General features: G+C 41.0%; 2 protein-coding genes across 2 annotated transcripts in view; both read left to right on the top strand.

Moving 5' to 3' along the window:
* Positions 1–13,377, top strand: part of DDX41 (DEAD-box helicase 41) — a 22,886-nt gene extending 9,509 nt beyond the window's left edge. The window contains exons 8-16 of the mRNA XM_015820398.1: positions 2,959–3,095; positions 3,926–4,088; positions 7,513–7,644; positions 7,976–8,047; positions 8,260–8,356; positions 9,618–9,767; positions 12,261–12,332; positions 12,748–12,858; positions 13,235–13,377. Of these exons, the coding sequence (XP_015675884.1) occupies positions 2,959–3,095; positions 3,926–4,088; positions 7,513–7,644; positions 7,976–8,047; positions 8,260–8,356; positions 9,618–9,767; positions 12,261–12,332; positions 12,748–12,858; positions 13,235–13,371 (1,071 nt within the window). The 3' untranslated portion in view covers positions 13,372–13,377. The remainder of the gene's footprint in view (positions 1–2,958; positions 3,096–3,925; positions 4,089–7,512; positions 7,645–7,975; positions 8,048–8,259; positions 8,357–9,617; positions 9,768–12,260; positions 12,333–12,747; positions 12,859–13,234) is intronic.
* Positions 13,378–13,564: 187 nt separating this feature from the next.
* Positions 13,565–20,497, top strand: part of DOK3 (docking protein 3) — an 11,695-nt gene continuing 4,762 nt past the window's right edge. Inside the window, exons 1-3 of the mRNA XM_015820393.1 lie at positions 13,565–14,461; positions 17,258–17,548; positions 19,235–19,325. Coding sequence (XP_015675879.1) covers positions 14,405–14,461; positions 17,258–17,548; positions 19,235–19,325 — 439 coding nt within the window. The 5' untranslated portion in view covers positions 13,565–14,404. The remainder of the gene's footprint in view (positions 14,462–17,257; positions 17,549–19,234; positions 19,326–20,497) is intronic.

Consider the following 20,497-nt stretch of genomic DNA (forward strand, 5'->3'; position numbering starts at 1 on the left):
CCAGCTGGTGGTCGGCCTGCTCCGTCTCTGCCGCTTGCCAGCTACGCCTCGGCCGGCGCAGGGGGCGGAACCACGCATGCGCGGCGCTCCCGGGCAGGGAAAGTCCTCGACTTACGACCGGTTGGGTAGTCCTCGACTTATGACCGGTTTAGTCCTCGACTTACGACCGGTTTAGTCCTCGACTTACGACCGGTTGGGGTCGCGGCATTAAAAAGGTTGAGAACCACTGCCCTAGAAGGACCAAATCATCATGAGTTCCAGCCTGTTGGACTCGGGGGCTCAGTCATTCATCTCAGCCTGATTCAGGGAAGAGTCATGCCTTCCCAACAAGTTGAGGCAAGGTGGCTGGCATTAGAAGACTGAGAGAAAGGAACCGTATGTTAATTTGGATGGACAATTTCTACAGAAAAACATACCCAAATGATCAAGGAGGAGGAGCAGGCTGAAGATGGAGGTTTCTCACCATGGGCAGAAAGATACAGTATCACGTCTTCCTTTCAGTGGAAAGTATATAATAAAGTGGATGTTGAATGTGTCTGCAGATGGACTATATAAAATCCCTGGCACAAGTAGAGCAGACATTGTACCCAGAAATATTTTAGACTATCATGGATTAGTGGAGAGTCTCTTTGGTTGGTTTCTGCAGCAAAAAACAAACAAACATTAACGTGACCCATGGTTTTCTCTAATTTTCACAATGTCAGAGTGGAAGGGACCAAAGCTTTGATGTCTCCTTGTCTTTGGTGCTTATTACATGCATTCTCACCTGCCTCAATTTTATCAAAGGGGACATGCAAAGTAAGAATGATAGGTGCAAGTGATAGAATGATTGTTCCTGTTTGGCTCAGGAAATCTTGGTTCTAGACGCAGGTCAAAATAAGCATCCAAGAATTATGACCTCTTCCAATGTGGCTGGACCTTCTGAGCTAGGAGCTGTTGTGTATCCAGGTCCGGGTGGCTTCACCTCTGTGCCTGGAACTTAAACAGGAGCAGCACTTGAAATTTTGCTTCCCCAAAAGCAGTAAACACCCATATTAGCAGGCAGGTGACCAAGCACAATTCATAGATACAACTTGATATGAACAGATTTTTCTTCACTGGTGCAGAAAGAAGTTGTCTCTGAGAGTACCAGGTGTTTCTTGTGGGTCTACACAAGGCTGTTAGAATAAGCAAAACTAAACTTTTTCTTAGAGGTTCCAAACTAATTTTCCATCCTTTTATTCATCACTTTCATGAGTAGTGAGAGGTCTATCAGTGATTCATTTTGAACTCATTAGATAAGTTTCTGTTAAGATGTTGACATGCTTTTCTTGTGATGGTCACTTTGGCTCAAAATGTCTAAGTGCTCTATTGTTTATGGGGAAAATGTGTGTGTTTTTCACCCAGATCAAATATTGTGGAAATCTAATCTTTTTTTTCTCTCTTTAAACTTAGTTTAAGATTTTGTAGGAATCAGGATATAATTTTACCTAACTTTTGCTGAAAACCTAATAATCCCAGGAGAGAGTTTGGTATATAAGTTGGATATATGAAGATAGATATGCTTTTATCTAAAGTGCAATCTTAGGATCAAGACAGGAAACCTGTTTTTCTTATATGAACTGCAGGGAGGAGGGCTGGAAAGCAGGCTTTCTGTTAGTAGGTAAGTGAAAGATTGTATTGTCCCAGCCAACTAGAAAAAGTGCTGATCCGGTGCCAGGAGGCCATCAGTGTCTGGAAGAGGAGGAACAGACTGAATCCCTCCAAAATTGAGTGGTTTAGGCTCTGTGGGCAAGCAGTCCCATAATTGCACCAACTTGGCTCTGAACAGACTTGTACTCCCCCCATCCAAAGGTAGTCTGGAACTTGGGGTTCACCTAGCTCATAGCTTTTGCTCAAAGAATCAGTGGCAGATGGCCAGGAGGGCTTCAGTACAGTTTTATCTTGTGTGTCAATTGCAGCTATTCCTGGACTGGAGAGTCCTACTCAGAATCACTCATGTCCTAGTCACTTCCCTTTTGGATTATTGTACTGTAATACACTCTACATGAGGTTGCTCTTGAAAAGTGTTTGAAACTACTGCTGGTGGACAGTGGATCAACAGAGCAGTGACATGTATTTCCCACTATGCTTAGGTAACCCTAGTGCTTTGGGAACTGCATTTGCTGCCAATTGGCTTCTTGGTATAAATAAATCAAGGTGCCGGTTATCACACTTAAGCCTCTACATGGCTCCATATGTAGTTATCATTGTTGTTGTTTTTAATTCACCTAACCACCTAATCAGATTGAGCCAATCCCTCTAGAGCTTGGCTGTTGAGAATGCTATTTGACTAGAAAATTAATTGTTTATATTGCTACACAGATCTGATCTGTTTCTTCCTTCTCATATTTCAAAAGAGCAGTTAAGATCTGGCTTTTCTTTCTCTTTAAGCAGATTGATACATCAGCCTTTGTTCTGAAGGATAATGTCTAGACATAAAGATTTTGTAAATTACTGTAATTTACTGAGAAAAGCACTTGCCATTGAGCATGTAATCTGTGATCCTTTTTATATCTTGTTTTGCTTATTGTAGTTAAATATTANGCATTCAGTCTTAGCTCCACAAGGCCGTCCAGAAACAACGAGGAACCAGCCCCTGCTGTGTTGGCCCCACCCCCTGGGTGCATGCTGGAGAGGTGTCACCCTTTGTGAGGAATGAAGAAATGGATCATGCCTTGGTGCTTGCCCCGGTCCCACCCCCTTCTGCCAGAGACCCTCAGATCTGTCCCACTCCTGCCCAGGCACCCACAGGCACCCTTGACACGAACGATGTAGAACTGGCCATGCCCACCCAGTAGGCCACACCCACTCCATCCACGCCCACCCATTAGGCCACACCCACCCAGCCCCCCAAGGGCAACTGCAATGCTGATGCGGCCCTCAATGAAATTGAGTTTGACACCCCTGCCCTAGCTGATCAGGTTTTTGTTTCCACAGAGGGAACTGGCTCGACAGACTCATGGCATCCTGGAATACTATTGCCGCCTGCTGCAGGAGGATGGGATGCCTGCCTTGCGCTGTGCTCTTTGCATCGGTGGCATGTCTGTGAAAGAACAAATGGAGACTATCAAACAGTAAGGGTGACATTTGAAGAACATTTAAAGCAGAATGGCTACATTTTCCCTGTGTGGGGGTTAAGGAAGCAAAGCAGTATTCAGCTACTTGATCTAATACGCTTTCTTCCTTTTCCTACATAGTATAAAAAGATTGTGCTTTTATTGGCAGTAGGATTGGCCTGTTATTTCTCAGCTGCAGAAATTCCTCTTTTGAAAAGATGTTGATCTCTATCTCACTGATACTGACTTCATACATATCTAAATCTGGTTCCTGCCTTGCTACGAGTCCAGAGCAAAAGCCACATTAATCTAATTTTCATTGTTGAAAGTAGGAAACCACAGCTATTTCTACATGCAAAAATAGATAGTGGGTTGGCGTGGTGCATGTGAACGCCCATGCACATGTATCATCCTGCCCTCTCATCGGCTTGCTGTGCTTCACCAGGATGACCAGGTGCTGTGCTTCACCAGGATGTGTGGCATATGTGGCACAGAATTACCAGTTATTCCACTTTTATTGGCAGTGATCCTGAATGATTTCCCCGGGAAGGAAAGAAAGCCTCATTGTTTAATGATCCTGCTCCAGTGGCATCTTAGGAAGCAGCAATCTGTTCCCACCATGTAGGAGTTGATCTGCTGGATGGTGATAAAAATAGGAAAGGCCCCTAGAGACCCTGAAGCCGTAAATAGTAGCCAAGATCTGTGTAGGTACCACATTTATGAAATGCAGTTTCCCTGGTGAGATACAGAGGCTTCACAAGGGAATAACCATATTTTTACTCTTATGTTTCTGTTATTGTTACTAGTACGGGGCCTTCTGCAATGTTCTAAACCTTCTGTTCTCACAGTGGTGTACACATGATGGTGGCAACTCCAGGCCGTCTCATGGATCTATTACAGAAAAAGATGGTCAGTCTGGATGTCTGCCGCTACCTGGCTTTGGATGAAGCTGACAGGATGATTGATATGGGTTTTGAAGGAGATATCCGCACTATCTTTTCCTATTTCAAGGTACTAGGGAGGGAAGACTTTGCTCCAAACGTGATCCCAGTCAACCTTTGAGCATATTCCTTGATTATTTTTCTCTCAGCTTTATGCATTTTCTGTACCAGAGATGTGGCTAATGATAACTGTGGTATTTTCCTGGTCGAGATAAAAGCTTTAGGTTAGTAGTAGACATAAGATTTAATCTGCACCTGATAGGATCTTATTTGTATGTTGGATGTCACCATTTGTTGGTCTTACATAAACCGACAGAACATTAGACTAATTGGAAAGATTGCGAGGCAGATTGGCAATCTGGTACATGTGCTCTTTTTAGAAATCAAGCACTGAGTAGGTAGCACAGATGTTTGAATAATATATTGTGAACAGCTACTTATCATAAAATATCTTCTTTCTCAATTACGAGAAAGAAGAGCCAGCTTCCTTGAGAATATAGGATAAAATTTAATGTTTGTCCTGCCTCTTGAGATAATTTGTCTTAGTTCATAGCCAAAAAGCTATGTGGGCCACTAAGCCCCTTTTCCTCTGGCTATTAGAAATTCTGCCACCTATTGTTTTCTCTTTCCTCTAGTACAGGCATGTCAAACTCACGATGTCACGTGACGTCATGCGACATATTGCGACTTTTTCCCCATTGCCGGCAATGGGGTGGGCGCGGTTTTGTTGTGATGCATCCGGCCTGCGGGCCGGCAGTTTGACATGCCTGCTCTAGTACCTCCCTTCTAGCATATGAATTCTTGCAAGGCAATATTTATGTCTTTTCAAACTTACTTTTCAGAAATGAAAGATGAGATTTACAATGTTATAAATTGTTTGCCTAGTACGAATGTTGGTCTGTAATTATTCAGAGCTCCGAATGCTATAAAATGTATTCTGTGACCAGGTCTGGGAGCAGAATTTTTAGAATGGCATCAACAAAGCAAATTGTCCATTATTTCTTTTTTTAAAAAAAATATGTTTTATTAATTTTTAACATAATCACCTTAATATTCGGTAAACAGTGTGTTGTCTGGGTTTACATTTAAGAAACATTCACTAACAGTTGATTTCTGTAATCTATAATCCGCATAATCACTTTACTTGATTTCCTCCTTTTCCCATAATGTTCTCTTTTACCAACCTTAAGTTAATACAATTCTTGTTGTTTTAATGAATGACGATTTGAGTATAAAAGTTTTCTAATATTTCTACAGATAATAATCACATCATATAATATTCCTTTTCTATTTAGTCATTCTGGTTGTCTCATCATAGATCCTGTTTACAGTTCTTGTTTACATTTGTTTTTCCCACAATGTTCAAAACATTCTTACTGGTTAAGATTTTCTCAAAGTTAATTACATTTAAATATTTAAGTCTATTTTTTCTCATGTAAGCCAACCCAATACTTTTACCTTTCTTAAGGAATAAATAAGACTAAAAAAAGAAATAATAATAATAATAATAATAATAATAATAATAATAATAATAATAATAATAATAATAATAATATAGTATGCTACTTAAAATCCCTATTTCCTATAAGCTAATACATATTTATTTCCAAAAAAAAATTCGTTTTTTACCATAATTAAAAATATATTTAATCTTTAAATATTCCATTTAATAAATCTAGTCCTCTAGTCTTTTAACTCTTATTCAAAACATTTTTAATCCATTATAATTTTCTTGAAGTCAATCACCTTTAGATATCTAAAACATTTATATAAGCCATTCCAACTCTTTTATATTACTCATATCAAGAAATAAAATAAAAAAGAAAAGAAAGTACTATGTTACTTGAGGGGCTCTTCCCTGTTAAAGTCAAATTCACATCCAAAATTTTTCTATTTCTTTAACCATATTCGAACAGGTGTTTCTTTTTTAAATATTCTCTCTGATAGGCCCCATCGTCTATTTTCTTAATTTTCACTTTAGCCTCTTTTTTTGCCCAATATCTTTCTTAATATGTTCTGCTGAATCAAAGAATCTTTCCATATTCTTGTAGGTGTTATGTAGATATAAAAGATAAGTCAAGTACAATATCTTTGTGAAAGGCATATGCCCATTCATTTTTGTTGAAAATCTTTTTCTTTCTTTTTCTCTCTGCTTCTCTTACCATTTTTTGTCTCTCCAGTTCTAGTGTTTTTCCTGGCATCTCTGCAGTCCATTTTGTCCAATCTTTTTTCTTATCCTCAAATTTGTTTTGTGGTTTTAAAGTATAAGTTGTCTTTTCCAAATCCAGTATTTCTTGTAATTTTTTCCCACTTGGGTTAAATCATACTTTTTTTTTGTTAGGTTCCATCTTTAAGTCTCTATCCTCAAATTTGTATTCAGTTGTCTGTTTTATCTGTTCCTTCGCTGTGGTTGTTTCCTGGGGATTTTTTTGTTGTAAAGTTAAATTGGAGATGAATTGGTTTATATTTTCAAAGTTATTTTGGATTTCTTTGTGGTTTGAAATAATTGTTATTTGAATTAGTTGCAACATATCATATATCTCCTCTTGAAAAGTATTTATTTTTTCTTGATAGGTTCTTTCTATAAATCTCTGGTTTTCCATGATGACTGAGAATCCAAATTTTCTTTTCTCTGCAAATAGCTTTGGAGTCAGAGTTAAATAGATACTTGTAATCCAGAAAGTTCAAAAAAGTTTTTTTTTGTTTGTTCCCTGAAGTTTGTAAGTCTCACTTTGTCTGCAGCCCAGATTGTTTTCTTTTTTGTCACAGCTGTTCTCTATTGTTAGAGCTTTGAAGGTCACAAGTAGAGATTAGTTTTTTTCAGATTTTGCCAAGTCCTGCATGAAAGCCATAGCTGTCATAGTCTTCATCCACCACTAGATGTCAGCACTGGTTTATTTTTCAAATTTTCAAAATGAACAAATTGCCTTTAAAATGAGAATCTTAACCATTCAGTAATTTCAAACTTATCCAAAGTTAGGTTTTATAGTCATTTCATTTCATTTCAATACATTTTGGTTAATTTGCCGCTTCCGTTAGTAAAAGGGTGGGGGAAAAATTTCCCTCCTTCACTTTCAGAGGTTTTTTGCTTCTTGGGATTTTTTTTTTCTTCAGAAAAGTTGATAAGTAGGATAGAGAAAATCAATGTTCTTACCCAGATTCAAATGCGCTGTTTACAATCAGCTTAAAATAGTGCTTTTGACTTCGGTTGCTTGCAGCTTGGGCTGGACTCTGAAGTTAGGCTAGCCTTTCTCCTGTTGATTTCTGGAAGGCTTCTCCTGGACCGATTGAGTTGACCGCTGTCTCTCCGAGGTCCCCGGAACTTACTTCCTTCTTTGCCGCCTCTTTGGGGCAGCTTCTGGCCCATTTAGGGTCCCCTAACAGGAAGAAACTCAGCTGAAGGGCATGGAGTCCCGAACCCCTCGACTGCTGCGCTGCTGTGCAGGACCGGAAGTCCCATCATTTCTTATTTACCATCTGTGCTTCTCTTTTAGGGACAACGGCAGACCCTGCTCTTCAGTGCCACCATGCCTAAAAAGATTCAGAATTTTGCAAAGAGTGCCCTTGTAAAGCCAATCACAATCAATGTGGGACGTGCAGGAGCTGCCAGTTTAGATGTCATACAGGTATGTCACTAGTTTAGAGCACTTCCTTAGCCTGGGTCTGATTGTACCTCAAACTGTACTGCGTAGGGAGTCCAAATTATAGTGAGCTCCCTGTGAGTTCTTTAGTTTGTGGGTATTGGGTAAGACAGATCTTAAAATGTTCTGTTCATTCATTATTTAATTATTATAACATCTTATTCAGCAACATTATCTTTATTCATGCATAATATCAACCTTGGTTTTTCATATCTATACTCAATACTTCAGGGTCCTAATCTATTGAGCCCTAATGAGCCATCCTGTGCTGACTTCTCGGTAGTATCTTTCACTATGTTTCTCTGGTTCTATCTAGGAAGTAGAATATGTGAAGGAGGAAGCTAAAATGGTATATCTACTTGAATGTCTACAGAAGACTCCACCACCTGTAAGTTCAGCCCTATCCTGATCTGATCTGATCACTCCCAAAGTCTTCTTATCTGAGTTTTCTGCACTTGTCATAGAAAAGGAAGCAGTACTGCATGAAAACAATCTGATTTTTGGCTGTTGGGTTGTTGTATTTTATCTTATTTTTGAAACAGGTTCTCCCTTTGAGTAAGGGACTGGAGTACAAGCATTATCTTTTGCTTTCTTTGGCAGGTTCTTATTTTTGCTGAGAAGAAAGCAGATGTAGATGCAATTCATGAATATTTATTACTCAAAGGTGTAGAGGCTGTGGCCATACATGGTGGAAAAGGTCTGTGAAACCTTTTGGTTTTGAATAAAAGTACTCCTTTGGTCCTAGACCTAAAATGCAGTAATCTGAAAGTGCAGGAACTCGATATATGATAGTTTTTCTGACTTAACTATAGTTAGATTAGATATTTTGAAAATATATCTTCCTGTGAGCCACAGAGTTCTTGCTTGATTAGAAGATAGGACGTCTTTTATATCACAGAACTGTAATTATGTGGTATGAAGCATGGTAAAGGTTAGAAAAGGATCTAGAAAAGAGGATTCAAGCAGCTGTATCAGATCTTTTAGGGCAGGGCTTTTCAACCTTTTCACCCACCAGTCGCCTAGCAAGGTGTCAAAAACTTGATGACAAAAAAAAAGGAAAAAAGTGATAAAGTACAGGTAGTCCTCAACTTACAACAGTTCACTTAGTGTCTGTTCGAAGTTACAATGGCATTGAAAAAAGTACCCCCCAAACCACAGCCGAGCAAGACAGCACCCGGCGGCGCTCTTCCTCCTGTCCAAGGCTGTCGTTGTGAGGCATTTCTGTTGAGGATTGGCAGCGGGGGTGGGATGGGGTTGTTTGGTTTTTATTGCCCCTGTCTGCTGGGTGGTTGCAGCAGGTTTTGGTCAGTTCACATGACCCTGGGACACTGTGACCGTCATAAATATGAATCAGTTGCCAAGCATCTGAATGTAAATCACAAGACCCTGGAGATGCTACAACATTCCAGCTGATTGGCTCTTCTTCTGGGCTCAGCAGAAGCGCCAGGATCAGTGCTGCTTTCCAGCTGATTGGTGCTTCAGGGCTCAGCAGAAGCGCCAGGATCAGCGCCGAGCTCCAGCTGGAGCCTGGCGCTGATCCTGGCGCTTCTGCTGAGCCCTGACAGCCCTGCAGCTCCAGCCATCTCTCGCTCAGGCTTATGCTGTGCTGCCACCAGTTCAGCTTATTCCCCTCCCCCGCTACTACTTTTCTAGGATGGTCGCGTACCACCTGCCAGGTGCCAATGTACCACAGGTGGTACCCGTACCACTGGTTGAAAAGCCCTGTTTTAGGGAGTTCTCAGTATTGCCTGTGGTATCACATACATCTCAACACAAATTATTAAACCAGCTTTGGACAATGAAACAGTTCACTCTGTGATTTCATAAAAGCGACCATGAAGATAAAGGCCCTCTTGTTCTAGGAGTGTGAATCATGCTCACAGTGAATGGAAGCTTCTGGATTAAGGATGAGGTGAAATCCTTCTCTGCTCTTCTTAATGTATCCCTTCATCTTGCAGACCAAGAGGAACGGACAAAGGCTATTGAGGCTTTCCGGGATGGCAAAAAGGACGTTCTTGTTGCAACAGATGTTGCCTCCAAAGGCTTGGATTTCCCAGCCATCCAGCATGTCATCAATTATGACATGCCCGAGGAGATAGAAAATTATGGTATGAAATAGAGGGACTCCTGGGGGGGGGGGGGGAGTTACCAGGTTCATTTGTTGGAATCCTTAAACATATGCAGAATTTATCCAGTGTGACAAAAAAAAAATTGTCACACTGGATAAAAAATATTTTCAAAAATATTTTAAAAAAAATTGTGAAAAAACAATTTGATCAGCAGAATTTGGCTTACTGGTCTGCTGCAGAAGTTATATCGACAGTATCTGAGTTCTAAAATGGGTTCAGCTAAAATAGGATATGAGACACCTGCTCGCTTTTCCTCTTATCACGTATTACTGTATCTTTTAGCTCTATTACTGGGAGGAGTTCAAGAAATGAATGGCGGGGAGATGCAAAATAGCAAACGGGTATCAACTGCTGAGGATGCCCAAAGATTAGGAAGAAACGAGGCTCCTCCCTGCTGCCTGTGAATTTGAATTCCTTTTGTGGCACCAAACAGAGCTTCTCGTAGGCTAAGGGGGCAAGTGGTGTCATCGGCATCATTTTGCAAATATGGACTATGTTGTTGGAATAATAATAATAATAATAATAATAATAATAATAATAATAATAGTAATAATAGTAGTAATAATAGTAGTAATAATAATAATAATAATAAAAATAAAAATAATAAAATAATAATGATGATGATGATGATGATAATGATGATAATGATAATGATAAAGTTGGAAGGGACCTTGGAGGTCATCCAGTCCAACCCCCTGCTCAGGCAGGAAACCCTATATCATTTCGGACAAATGGCTGTCTAGTTTCTTCTTAAAAACTTCCAGTGTTGGAGCATTCACCGCTTCTGGAGGCAGGTTGTTCCATTGGTTAATTGTTCTAACTGTCAGGAAGTTTCTCCTTAGTTCTAGGTTGCTTCTCTCCTTAATTAGTTTCCACCCGTTGCTTCTTGTCCTGCCTTCAGGCGCTTTGGAGAATAGTTTGACTCCCTCTTCTTTGTGGCAGCCCCTGAGATATTGGAACACTGCTATATGTCCCCCTCATCCTTCTCTTCGTTAAACTGACGTACCCAATTCCAGCAACCGTTCCTTATATGTTTTAGCCTCCAGTCCCCTAATCATCTTTGTTGCTCTTCTCTGTACTCTTTCTAGAGTCTCAGCATCTTTTTTACATTGTGTTGACCAAAACTGGATGCAGTATTCCAAGTGTGGCCTTACCAAGGCATTGTAAAGTGGTATTAATACTTCACATGATCTTGATTCTAGCCCTCTGTTAATGCAGCCTATCACTGTGTTGGCTTTTTTGGCAGCTGCAGCACACTGCTGGCTCATAGTTAAATGATTGTCCACTAGGACTCCAAGATCCCTCTCACAGTTACTACTATTGATCATAATGTATTACTTGAATGCTGCCTGACTCTCAGTGTCTCTGGCAGCTTGTCAGTCAAACAAAGAAATTTCAATCAGATCATTAAATCATAAAAATAAAGGTAAAAGACAGCAGGTACAATGAAGTGAGGGTCCTAACTGTCCCTTGCCCAAAGCATGAGTGTAGAGTCAGGTCTTCACGGCTCTTCTGAAGAGTACCAGATTGGGGGCCATTGGGATCTCAGGGAAAACTTCGCTCCAGAGGGCAGGGGCTGCTACAGAGCAAAGGGGCTTCCGGGGTTCTGATAGAGTATCTGATTTAATTGAAGGAACCCGGAGCATGTCACCCCACATTGAATCTGTAAGTCATATATTATGGGACACAGGTGGTTTTTTTCAAGTAATTGGGCCTTACGCCGTGTAGGACTTTATTGATAACAGCCAGTATTTTAAATTGCTCCCAGAGGCAAACCCGCAAGCAGTACTGTTCACAGAGCTGAGGTATTACATGGGCATGCCCATTACTGTTCATGCCACTGCATTTTGAACTAGCTTTTGAACTGATTTTATTTGGAACTAGCTGTACTCAGCCACGCGTTTCTGTGGCTCAGTCTGGTTAAATGGAAAAGAAAGAAAAGAGAACGCACGTTTGTAATATATCATGTTTTTACCTGTCACAGGTGTGACATCTATGTAATATTAGGTATATAAAAACACGCGTGTATTCGAATGCAACGTTGTGTCAAAATTTCAAAGCAATCGGTGAAGAACTTTTGGAGATTTAAGATTTTGAACAAACGAACATTTACATTTTTATTTATATAGATGTGGCTCTTGGTGGGTATATGGAACCATATGTATGCGTATGTAATCCCCTATAAAAGGGATTACAGAGTCATAAAAAGAAAACACTGTAACACTGTGTATCCACATGTAAAGTGTGTCACATCGTAACATTATTCATGAGGAGTGGGAAGGACTTTCCAGGATTTTTTTTTCACTAGACAGGCTTCAATCAACCCGATGGGGAAGCTGAATGGTCTGTTTCTGGTCTGTTTTTATACTAATTTCCCATGGCTACTGTAATTCGCTTTCTTGAGGAAGCATAATCAAGTCATATTTCTTTTGGCTAAAAATGGTATTTGCGTCTGATTTTTTTCCTCCCCAGTTCATCGGATTGGGCGTACGGGCCGCTCAGGGAACACTGGCATTGCCACCACTTTCATCAACAAAGCCTGTGGTAAGGAACTGAGAAAGACTGTTATAAAAGCTGGTCTGTGATGAACAGAGCCAGAGGAAGGATGAGGGTGAAGAATGAATGAACTTCAGCTAATTATATTTGTGTCAGCTGGGCTCATCCAGTCATGCTTCCTAATGAATCATTAACAACAAAGAATATTCTAGGGCAGGGGTAAGCAACCTTACCTAAGCTGGCTCAGGAATTCTGGAAGTTGAAGTCCACGAGTCATAAAAGAGCCAAGGTTGCCTACCCCTGTTCTAGGGAGCTAGGATATGATCAGTGGGTGGCTTGGGTATATCACAAGAGATACCTTATAAAGATAGCTGTTTGTGTAGGCCGTGCCCCTTGTTTACTGTAACTGAAATGCATTTGAGACATTGGCTTTTGTCCACACGACTTGTCTCTTGACCCCTAGATGAATCAGTACTCATGGATTTGAAGGCGCTGCTGCTGGAGGCCAAGCAGAAGGTGCCTCCCGTGCTTCAAGTGTTGCATTGTGGAGATGAGTCCATGTTGGATATTGGAGGTAAGTAGTTGGTTCGTAAAGAGTAGGATGAGGAGAGGTCCGAGAGACTAGAATAGTTTTACTGTTCAACCTTTAGCGTGGCTGTGTTAGGTGAAAGCTTATTGGAATTAGGGTTATCTGCTATTCAAAGAAATGGAAGGATGTATCTGCTTTGTGGCCTAGTGAAGGGAGGAATGAAATAACTGCTATGCAAATTAGATGCTGGCCAGGTGCATTTTTTTCACAAAGAGCGGGAGGTTTTTTTAAGTCACATTACTGCTAAAAGATAGGCATGCCTTGTGGCTGAGAGCTGCGTAGGCCATCTTTCTACTCCTCCCATGTTGTAATCGCCTTTCAGCGATCTGAACTTTAACTGATGCAGTATTTTCTCTTCCAGGAGAAAGAGGCTGTGCTTTCTGCGGGGGGCTGGGTCACCGTATCACAGATTGCCCCAAGCTGGAAGCCATGCAGACCAAGCAAGTCAGCAACATTGGACGCAAGGACTATCTGGCACACAGCTCCATGGACTTCTAGACTGATTCTGCCATTTGTCTAGGCCAGGGGTAGTCAACCTTGGCTCTTTTATGACTCGTGGACTTCAACTCCCAGAATTCCTGAGCCAGCACAGCTGGCTCAGGAATTCTGGGAGTTGAAGTCCACGAGTCATAAAAGAGCCAAGGTTGACTACCCCTGGTCTAGGCATAGGCAAATCAATGAGAGGGTGTTTTTTTTTCTGGAAAGGCATCTTTTCTGAAATAATTCCAATGCAGTTTCTGGAACAACTATCACTACAGAAGTAGGAAACAGGCTGATAAGGGTTTTTTTTTCCCATTTGGGGATCTTAATGCTTCTGTTGAAAATATTGTTCCTACTTCAAGGTGAAGTGCTGGGCTTGGTTGTTCTATCTCCTGTGTTGCCTTCTGTGTGAACATTTTGTGCTAATTTGGGGCAGTCACATCACCTTGATATCCGTGGTTGTACATTCTTTAAAGGCACGCTCCATCCTTTTTTAACACCTGCTTGTTTTTAAACTGTTCAGTATACACTTTCTTGAGGGTAGCAGGCTATTGTTGCAATAAATCTGTTGCATCAGACATTGTCATGTGTGCTGGGCAAATATTGCCTAGCTCTTCAGCAGATGACCATAATGAGGAGGCAGAGACTTGATATGTAGTTCATGTCTCACTACTAGTTTCTGGTCACTATAAAAACAGTTTATATAATTTTATTTACCCCTTGCCTTGACTCCACCCATCTATTTCCAGCCATGTTGTTTTCTCTTAACAGCTCTGTTTTGGATGAAAGCTTCTGCAGCTGCAAAAGAGTCATTCTTGCCTGCTAAAGCTGTTGAGTTAAATGTCTCCTGGGACAGTCTGTCTCTCTCGGGACTTTTGGCCTGTTATAACTTTCTGGGTGCCTGCAGGCCCCAAAGAGGAAGTTAGCAGGCAGAGGAAGTTGCCTGCACTATCATACTTACTGACTCATCTCTTGGGCAGCCACAAGAGCTCATCATCTTGACAGACTCTGTCGCACATTTTACTGGGTTGCTAGCTTGGATCTTACTCCTATGGAGCACCCTATGAAAGATGGGATCCTGTATATTCAGCACCCCAAATTTGGGAAGGTAAATGTGGTATCTCACTTGTAATGGGAAAGCTGATTCTACAGAATCTTGAAGGTAGAGGTGTATGGATTTGTGGATTTTGTTTGTCTTGTCAAAGTTAAGGAAAATTTTCTTTATACTTTCCACTGCTAGGGCTTAAGGTGTTAGCCTTGGTCGTACAAGGCAGAGCCTGCAGTGGCTGTGATTATCTAATATTTATTTTCCATTCTCTTGCTTTATTGTCATATTGAATTGTGAGCGTACAGCTGTATACTCTGTTGTTTCTGGATATGATTACATCAAATAAATAAAATTAAATGCTGAATACATTAAGGAGTGTAGTATAAATGTATCTGTTGACAAAATGTGAAGTTGGCCTGAAGCAATCATTCTGAATGGAATATGGACAAGATCACTTTGCAGGGTCTGCCTTTGAATGGAGAAACCCAAGACCAGGGTCTTTGTACCGAGTACTGAGTCACCCAAGTAAGGGAGACTTGGATAAGCTCAGCCCTTTTTAAATTTATGACACCCCTGTTGAGGCTGGGATGGAGGGAGGCTTGGATCCCTTTATCCTATTCACCACCCTCTTCACTTTCATATCTTTTGTCAGCCCTGGAGTTGCAGCCACCAACTAATGCAAGTACAATCAGAGTCTTTCCAAAAGTAAAATTTGGCAGTGAGGTGGGGAAGTCACGAGTACAAAATCAAAATGGTTCAGTGATTCTCTCATTTTCAGTCATTTGCGTTTTAGGCCAGGGCTGGCAGATGTCAGATGACACCCCCAGGACTGAAAAGGAGTCATAACCTGGCTTATAATAGTCTGGCATTTCTTGAAAGTATTTCCATGGGGTTAGTGGCTACGTCTGGTGGCTCCCAATGAAGCCAAAATCCATCTCGAAGGGTGAAACCAACTGAAGACTTTCTAACTGGCATTTTTGGTTACTGGTGACAACTGACACATCAAGGAACTAGATTTCAACCCTCTTTCGTTAATCTCTGATTGTACTTTGAAGTTTGGGAAATGGCTGCTGGCAGGCAAAATTAAATGCCAAGTTGAAGTTGCTTTCTCGTTTTATTGTAACTACTCTGAAAATTTGACTTCATGGAAAGGGATATAGGCTAAAATATGCTGTTACCACTCGAATGGCTAGGGCAGGGGTAGGCAACGTCAACTCTTTTATGACTCATGGAGTTCAACTCCCAGAATTCCTGAGTCAGCTATGCTGACTCAGGAATTCTGGGAGTTGAAGTCCATGAGTCATAAAAGAGCCGAGGTTGCCTACCCCTGGGCTAGGGCCTCCAGGCCTCAGTATTATTCCTTAGTAGTAGTGGAAAAATATGTTTCATACCAAATTGTTAACTTGCTTTTAAAAACACACAGAAATTCTATATTGAGTTACCTAGAATTCTGGGGGTTTTTTTTGTTTTTTTTTAATTTTTTTATCCCATTAGATAATACATATCTAATACTCCTCCCTCCTCCTATTTTTTCCTACAACAGTCCTGTGAGGTGAGTTGTGGCTGACAAACAGTGACTGGCCCAAAGTCACCCAGCCGATTTTCACGCCTAAGGCGGAACTAGAACTCACAACCTCCTGGTTTTTAGCCTGATGCCTTAACCCAAAATTGGCTAAATTTCATAGCCAACTGAGATGCTGTTTCTAACAGCTTTCTCATTTCATGCTCTGCAAAAGTAAGCAGCTCTTACAGTAATGATGCTTTGGTTTGATATGGTGTAAAGCAAGCTAACTATTTCAGGAATAAACCATATTAAACATGTTAAACCATTAAACCATGTTAAACAACTCACAGCTTAACAATGATTGACTCAGTGTATCCCTTTGATAACTGCTACTCATTGAGGAATTTTACAGGAGGAGCACCACGGTGTAGGTGAGTACAATGATTAATCCTCATCTTCCAAATATTTATACTAGCCTTCCTAAATCTGGTGCTTCCCATCTTCTCAGCAGTATTTCCATCGTTTCCAGACATTTTGCCTATACTTCTCTGGAAGTCCTCTCCAGCCTCTGATCATCTGACTCTAAGCTGCTGCATCAGAAATTGGGTGGGTGGGTGTTGAAAATAGCTCAGAACACAGTTACATTGGCGAGAATTATGGATACTGATAGGCAGCAGTTTTATAAGATTTAGACAGATTTTAATTCTGTCTGGAAAGATAGACTATTGGATCTGGGGTATGTTCTGTTTTAGAGACAAACCCGCTTAGGAAAAATAGTGCACTTTCTTTCGGCCTTTTTTGAACAAATTACATATTTGACTTGTGCAATGGAAATTACTATATTTTTCACTTGCTCAATCGCTGACCTCAGACTATGAAATGCAGTGCCAAAAGGGAAGGGACAGGCACTGTCTGAAGATGAGCTGGGAGATGAGCTGGTCCAATAAATAATAGCTGAGGGCCCTGAAACCATTACTCACTATCAAGTCTGCAGTTTTGAATTCCACGAGGATTAGAAATTTACATTTTTATACGATTTCAAGGAACAAAGACATTATATCCTGGGCCCGATACTAGATGAGGCAATTGTACAAATACATTCTATGATTATTAAATGCCGCAGAGGGACTATGGAATAATGGAGGGGGGGGAAAGGTTTGCCTTTTTGTGATTCTACACATTGGCTCCTACTTCTGTGAGTAGCTCAGTAGCAGGAGAATCGTATTTTGTTTCTCTTTCTGCACGGCTACTTAAAGACTTACTTTCTTATTTCTTCCTCCTGGGTGCAAATATTTGACTGCAATTGGATTGTTTCCAGGATTGTTTCATCACCCATCCCTTTGCCTCCACAGAAGTCTTGGCGGAAAGTATGGGTCCAGCTTTTTGCTGACAGTCCTTTTGGTGTTGCCCGTCTTGAGTATTTTGAAGCACGTGATGGTGCTGCAGCGGGAAAAACAACCCTGAGGAAAGGGGAACGTAAAGTGATTCGCCTCTCGGACTGTGTCTCTGTGGAAAGAGCTGAAGACCAGAGCTCCCCCAGGGACACGGCGCCTTTCTACTTGTGCATGCTGGAACGCAGCTGGTTGTTCGCAGCAGATCAACCAAGTGAATGGATTGAATGCATCTGTCAACTAGCTTTTCAGGTATTGATTAATACAGTACATTACAGTACTTAATTGAATAGCATCGACTTGCATCTACTTGAACTGAACTATACAATGCCTTGGTAAGGCCACACTTGGAATACTGCATCCAGTTTTGGTCACCACGATGTAAAAAAGATGTTGAGACTCTAGAAAGAGTACAGAGAAGAGCAACAAAGATGATTAGGGGACTGGAGGCTAAAACATATGAGGAACGGTTACTGGAATTGGGTATGTCTAGTTTAACGAAGAGAAGGACGAGGGGGGACATGATAGCAGTGTTCCAATATCTCAGGGGCTGCCACAAAGAAGAGGGAGTCAAGCTATTCTCCAAAGCGCCTGAAGGCAGGACAAGAAGCAACGGATAGAAACTAACCAAAGAGAGAAGCAACCTAGAACTAAGGAGAAACTTCCTGACAGTTAGAACAATTAACCAGTGGAACAACCTGCCTCCAGAAGCGGTGAATGCGCCAACACTGGAAGTTTTTAAGAAGAGACTGGACAGCCATTTGTCCGAAATGGTATAGGTTTTCCTGCCTGACCAGGGGGTTGGACTAGATGACCTTCAAGGTCCCTTCCAACTTTATCATTATCATCATCATCATCATCATCATCATCATCATTATTATTATTATTATTATTATTATTATTATTATTATTATAGGATGATTTCTCATGCCCAAAAGTTTTGTCATACAATACAAGACTTAATGGAGTTGCTCCCCCAAAATTGCTGTTAATATTATTCATGGAAGGTTGGATGACTGACTTTCCAACCCTAAAATTTCAGGATTCCATTCTCATTTCAGTAGCTTCTTGAAACACTGCATGAAGAGTTTCTGGAGGAGAGTGCTATAATAATGGACATTCTTCATTTACTTATTTTATTTTATTTCTCAAATTTTTAAAAATGCAGTTCTGCTGCCAAAACTCTTAAGAGATTAATTGAGTGAACCACATAGCAGCATAGTACTGGAAATTCTGGAATTGCTAATATAACAAAATTATGGTTTCTTATTCAGAAGAGGATCCCAGTGGTTTCAGAGTTTCTTTCTTCCAGCAAGAATTTATAGGAATTCAGGTGTAATGTTTACATAGTTTCATCATCGTTTTCCCCTTTCTCAACTCTATTTATTTGGCTCTTGCCTAGTTGTGTTTATCCCTAAAGTAACAAATAACAGAGAGGAATTTTTCCATGATTATTATGTTACAAACAAAATCATGAATTTGTTTTGAGTAGGGTTTTCCTATGCAAATACTGTAATTGATGTAATTATAGAGGGTAGCTTGGAGCTTCCAGATACAAAGATGAATAACAGGTAAAAGTATTGGAATTAAATGGGTAGATCAGTAGCTTTAATTGCATATCAGATTGATAAGGTTTGAGATTCGGTGTAATGTGGTCAGGGTGTTGCAGTAGGACTGTGGAGACCAAGTTCAAAGTGCACTCAGTCAACCTATTTTACTGGTGGGTGGAAACAATAATACATAGAGGACCTTGAAATTTTGGAGGTTGGGATGTAAACATATCAAATTATAAGTTGCAGCAAGGGTTTCTGGATATGGTGATACAAGGTGGTGGTTATGTTGTGATAAAGGGGCCATTCAAATATTGCAACTTTGCTTTTATAAGTTAATTAACTGAGAATCCCTCCTATTTCTTTCACTTTTGCTCTGGTGATGCAGAGGAGACCGTCCCAGACCAGTACAGTTGGAAACACCTCAAGCTCTCAACCCCTAATGGAGGAGAATTCCATCTACTCATCCTGGAAGGAAAGTACGTATGTCTAAGGTTGGGATGGAGAACCGATAGCCAGCCAGGGCATTAAAGGGTTAACACTCATTTGTGCTGACCAAAAAAAAAAATCCTCTGAAGAAATCCAACTTAATAACTTGTTGTAGCTGAGATTGCACTAGAGCAGACATGTCAAACACAAGGCCTGGGGGCCAGATGCGGCCTGTGAAGTGGTTTCATGTGGCCCGCGAAGCCATCCTGGAAATAGTGAGGGAACGGCCCCCGCTGCCTTGGCCCTGGCCCAGGCCAGCCGGGAGCCAATGTACAATTTTGTGGTGGCCATCTTGGCACTTGCCCCAGTGGACCATGCCTTGGCACTTGCCCCAGTCCCACCCCCTTCTGCCAGAGACCCTCAGATCTGTGCCACTCCTGCCCAGGCCCCCATAGGCACCCTTGATGTGAATGATGTAGAACTGGCCACGCCCACCCAGTAGGCCACACCCATTCCATCCACGCCCACCCAGTAGGTTGCACCCACTCTGGCCACACACACCCCGAGCAACCGCAATACTGATGCGGCCCTCAGTGAAATTGAGTTTGACACCCCTGCACTAGAGCAATGGAAGCTCAGTCTGTGGCCCCAAAGCTGTGGTTATACTGTAGATCCCAGTTTTTCATCCAAAGCTATCATCAGATTATAGGTTTAATTTAATTTAACATGCCTTTAATTTTACTTAAGTTAAACTAAATTGTTTTTGTCCTGGTCCCATCCAAGTTAACAGGAATGCAATCTCCCCATGCTAAGTGCAGTCCCACCTCCACACAAAGGCTGCTCACCATTGTGATACACATTCCAGTACTCGGCTTTGTTAGTCCATATCTGATTCTCCATTGTGTCAGTGCTGACAAAGATTATCGAACGGCAACCATCATTATGGAATAAAATAATAATGTAAGCATCCACAATACCAGGAGATAGTGTCGCAAATTCTACTTTTAAAAATGAATCCATATTGTCTTGTATGTATCCTAATTTACAGCCCAAATGTTGGAGGTGTGGTAGCTTGGATGCTACTTATTTTCATATTTGGTGGACTTGTAGAAATATAAAAGCTTTTTGGATTAAGATTTGGTGGAACATTCAAAAGATCTTCAAGAGAAAGATAAAGTTCACTCCACAATTATTTTTGTTGGGTGTTATTACAGATTGTGAT

This window comes from Protobothrops mucrosquamatus, unplaced genomic scaffold (genome assembly GCF_001527695.2).
Source record: "Protobothrops mucrosquamatus isolate PMUCROS unplaced genomic scaffold, P.Mucros_1.0 scaffold1124, whole genome shotgun sequence".
Classification (NCBI taxonomy): domain Eukaryota; kingdom Metazoa; phylum Chordata; class Lepidosauria; order Squamata; family Viperidae; genus Protobothrops; species Protobothrops mucrosquamatus.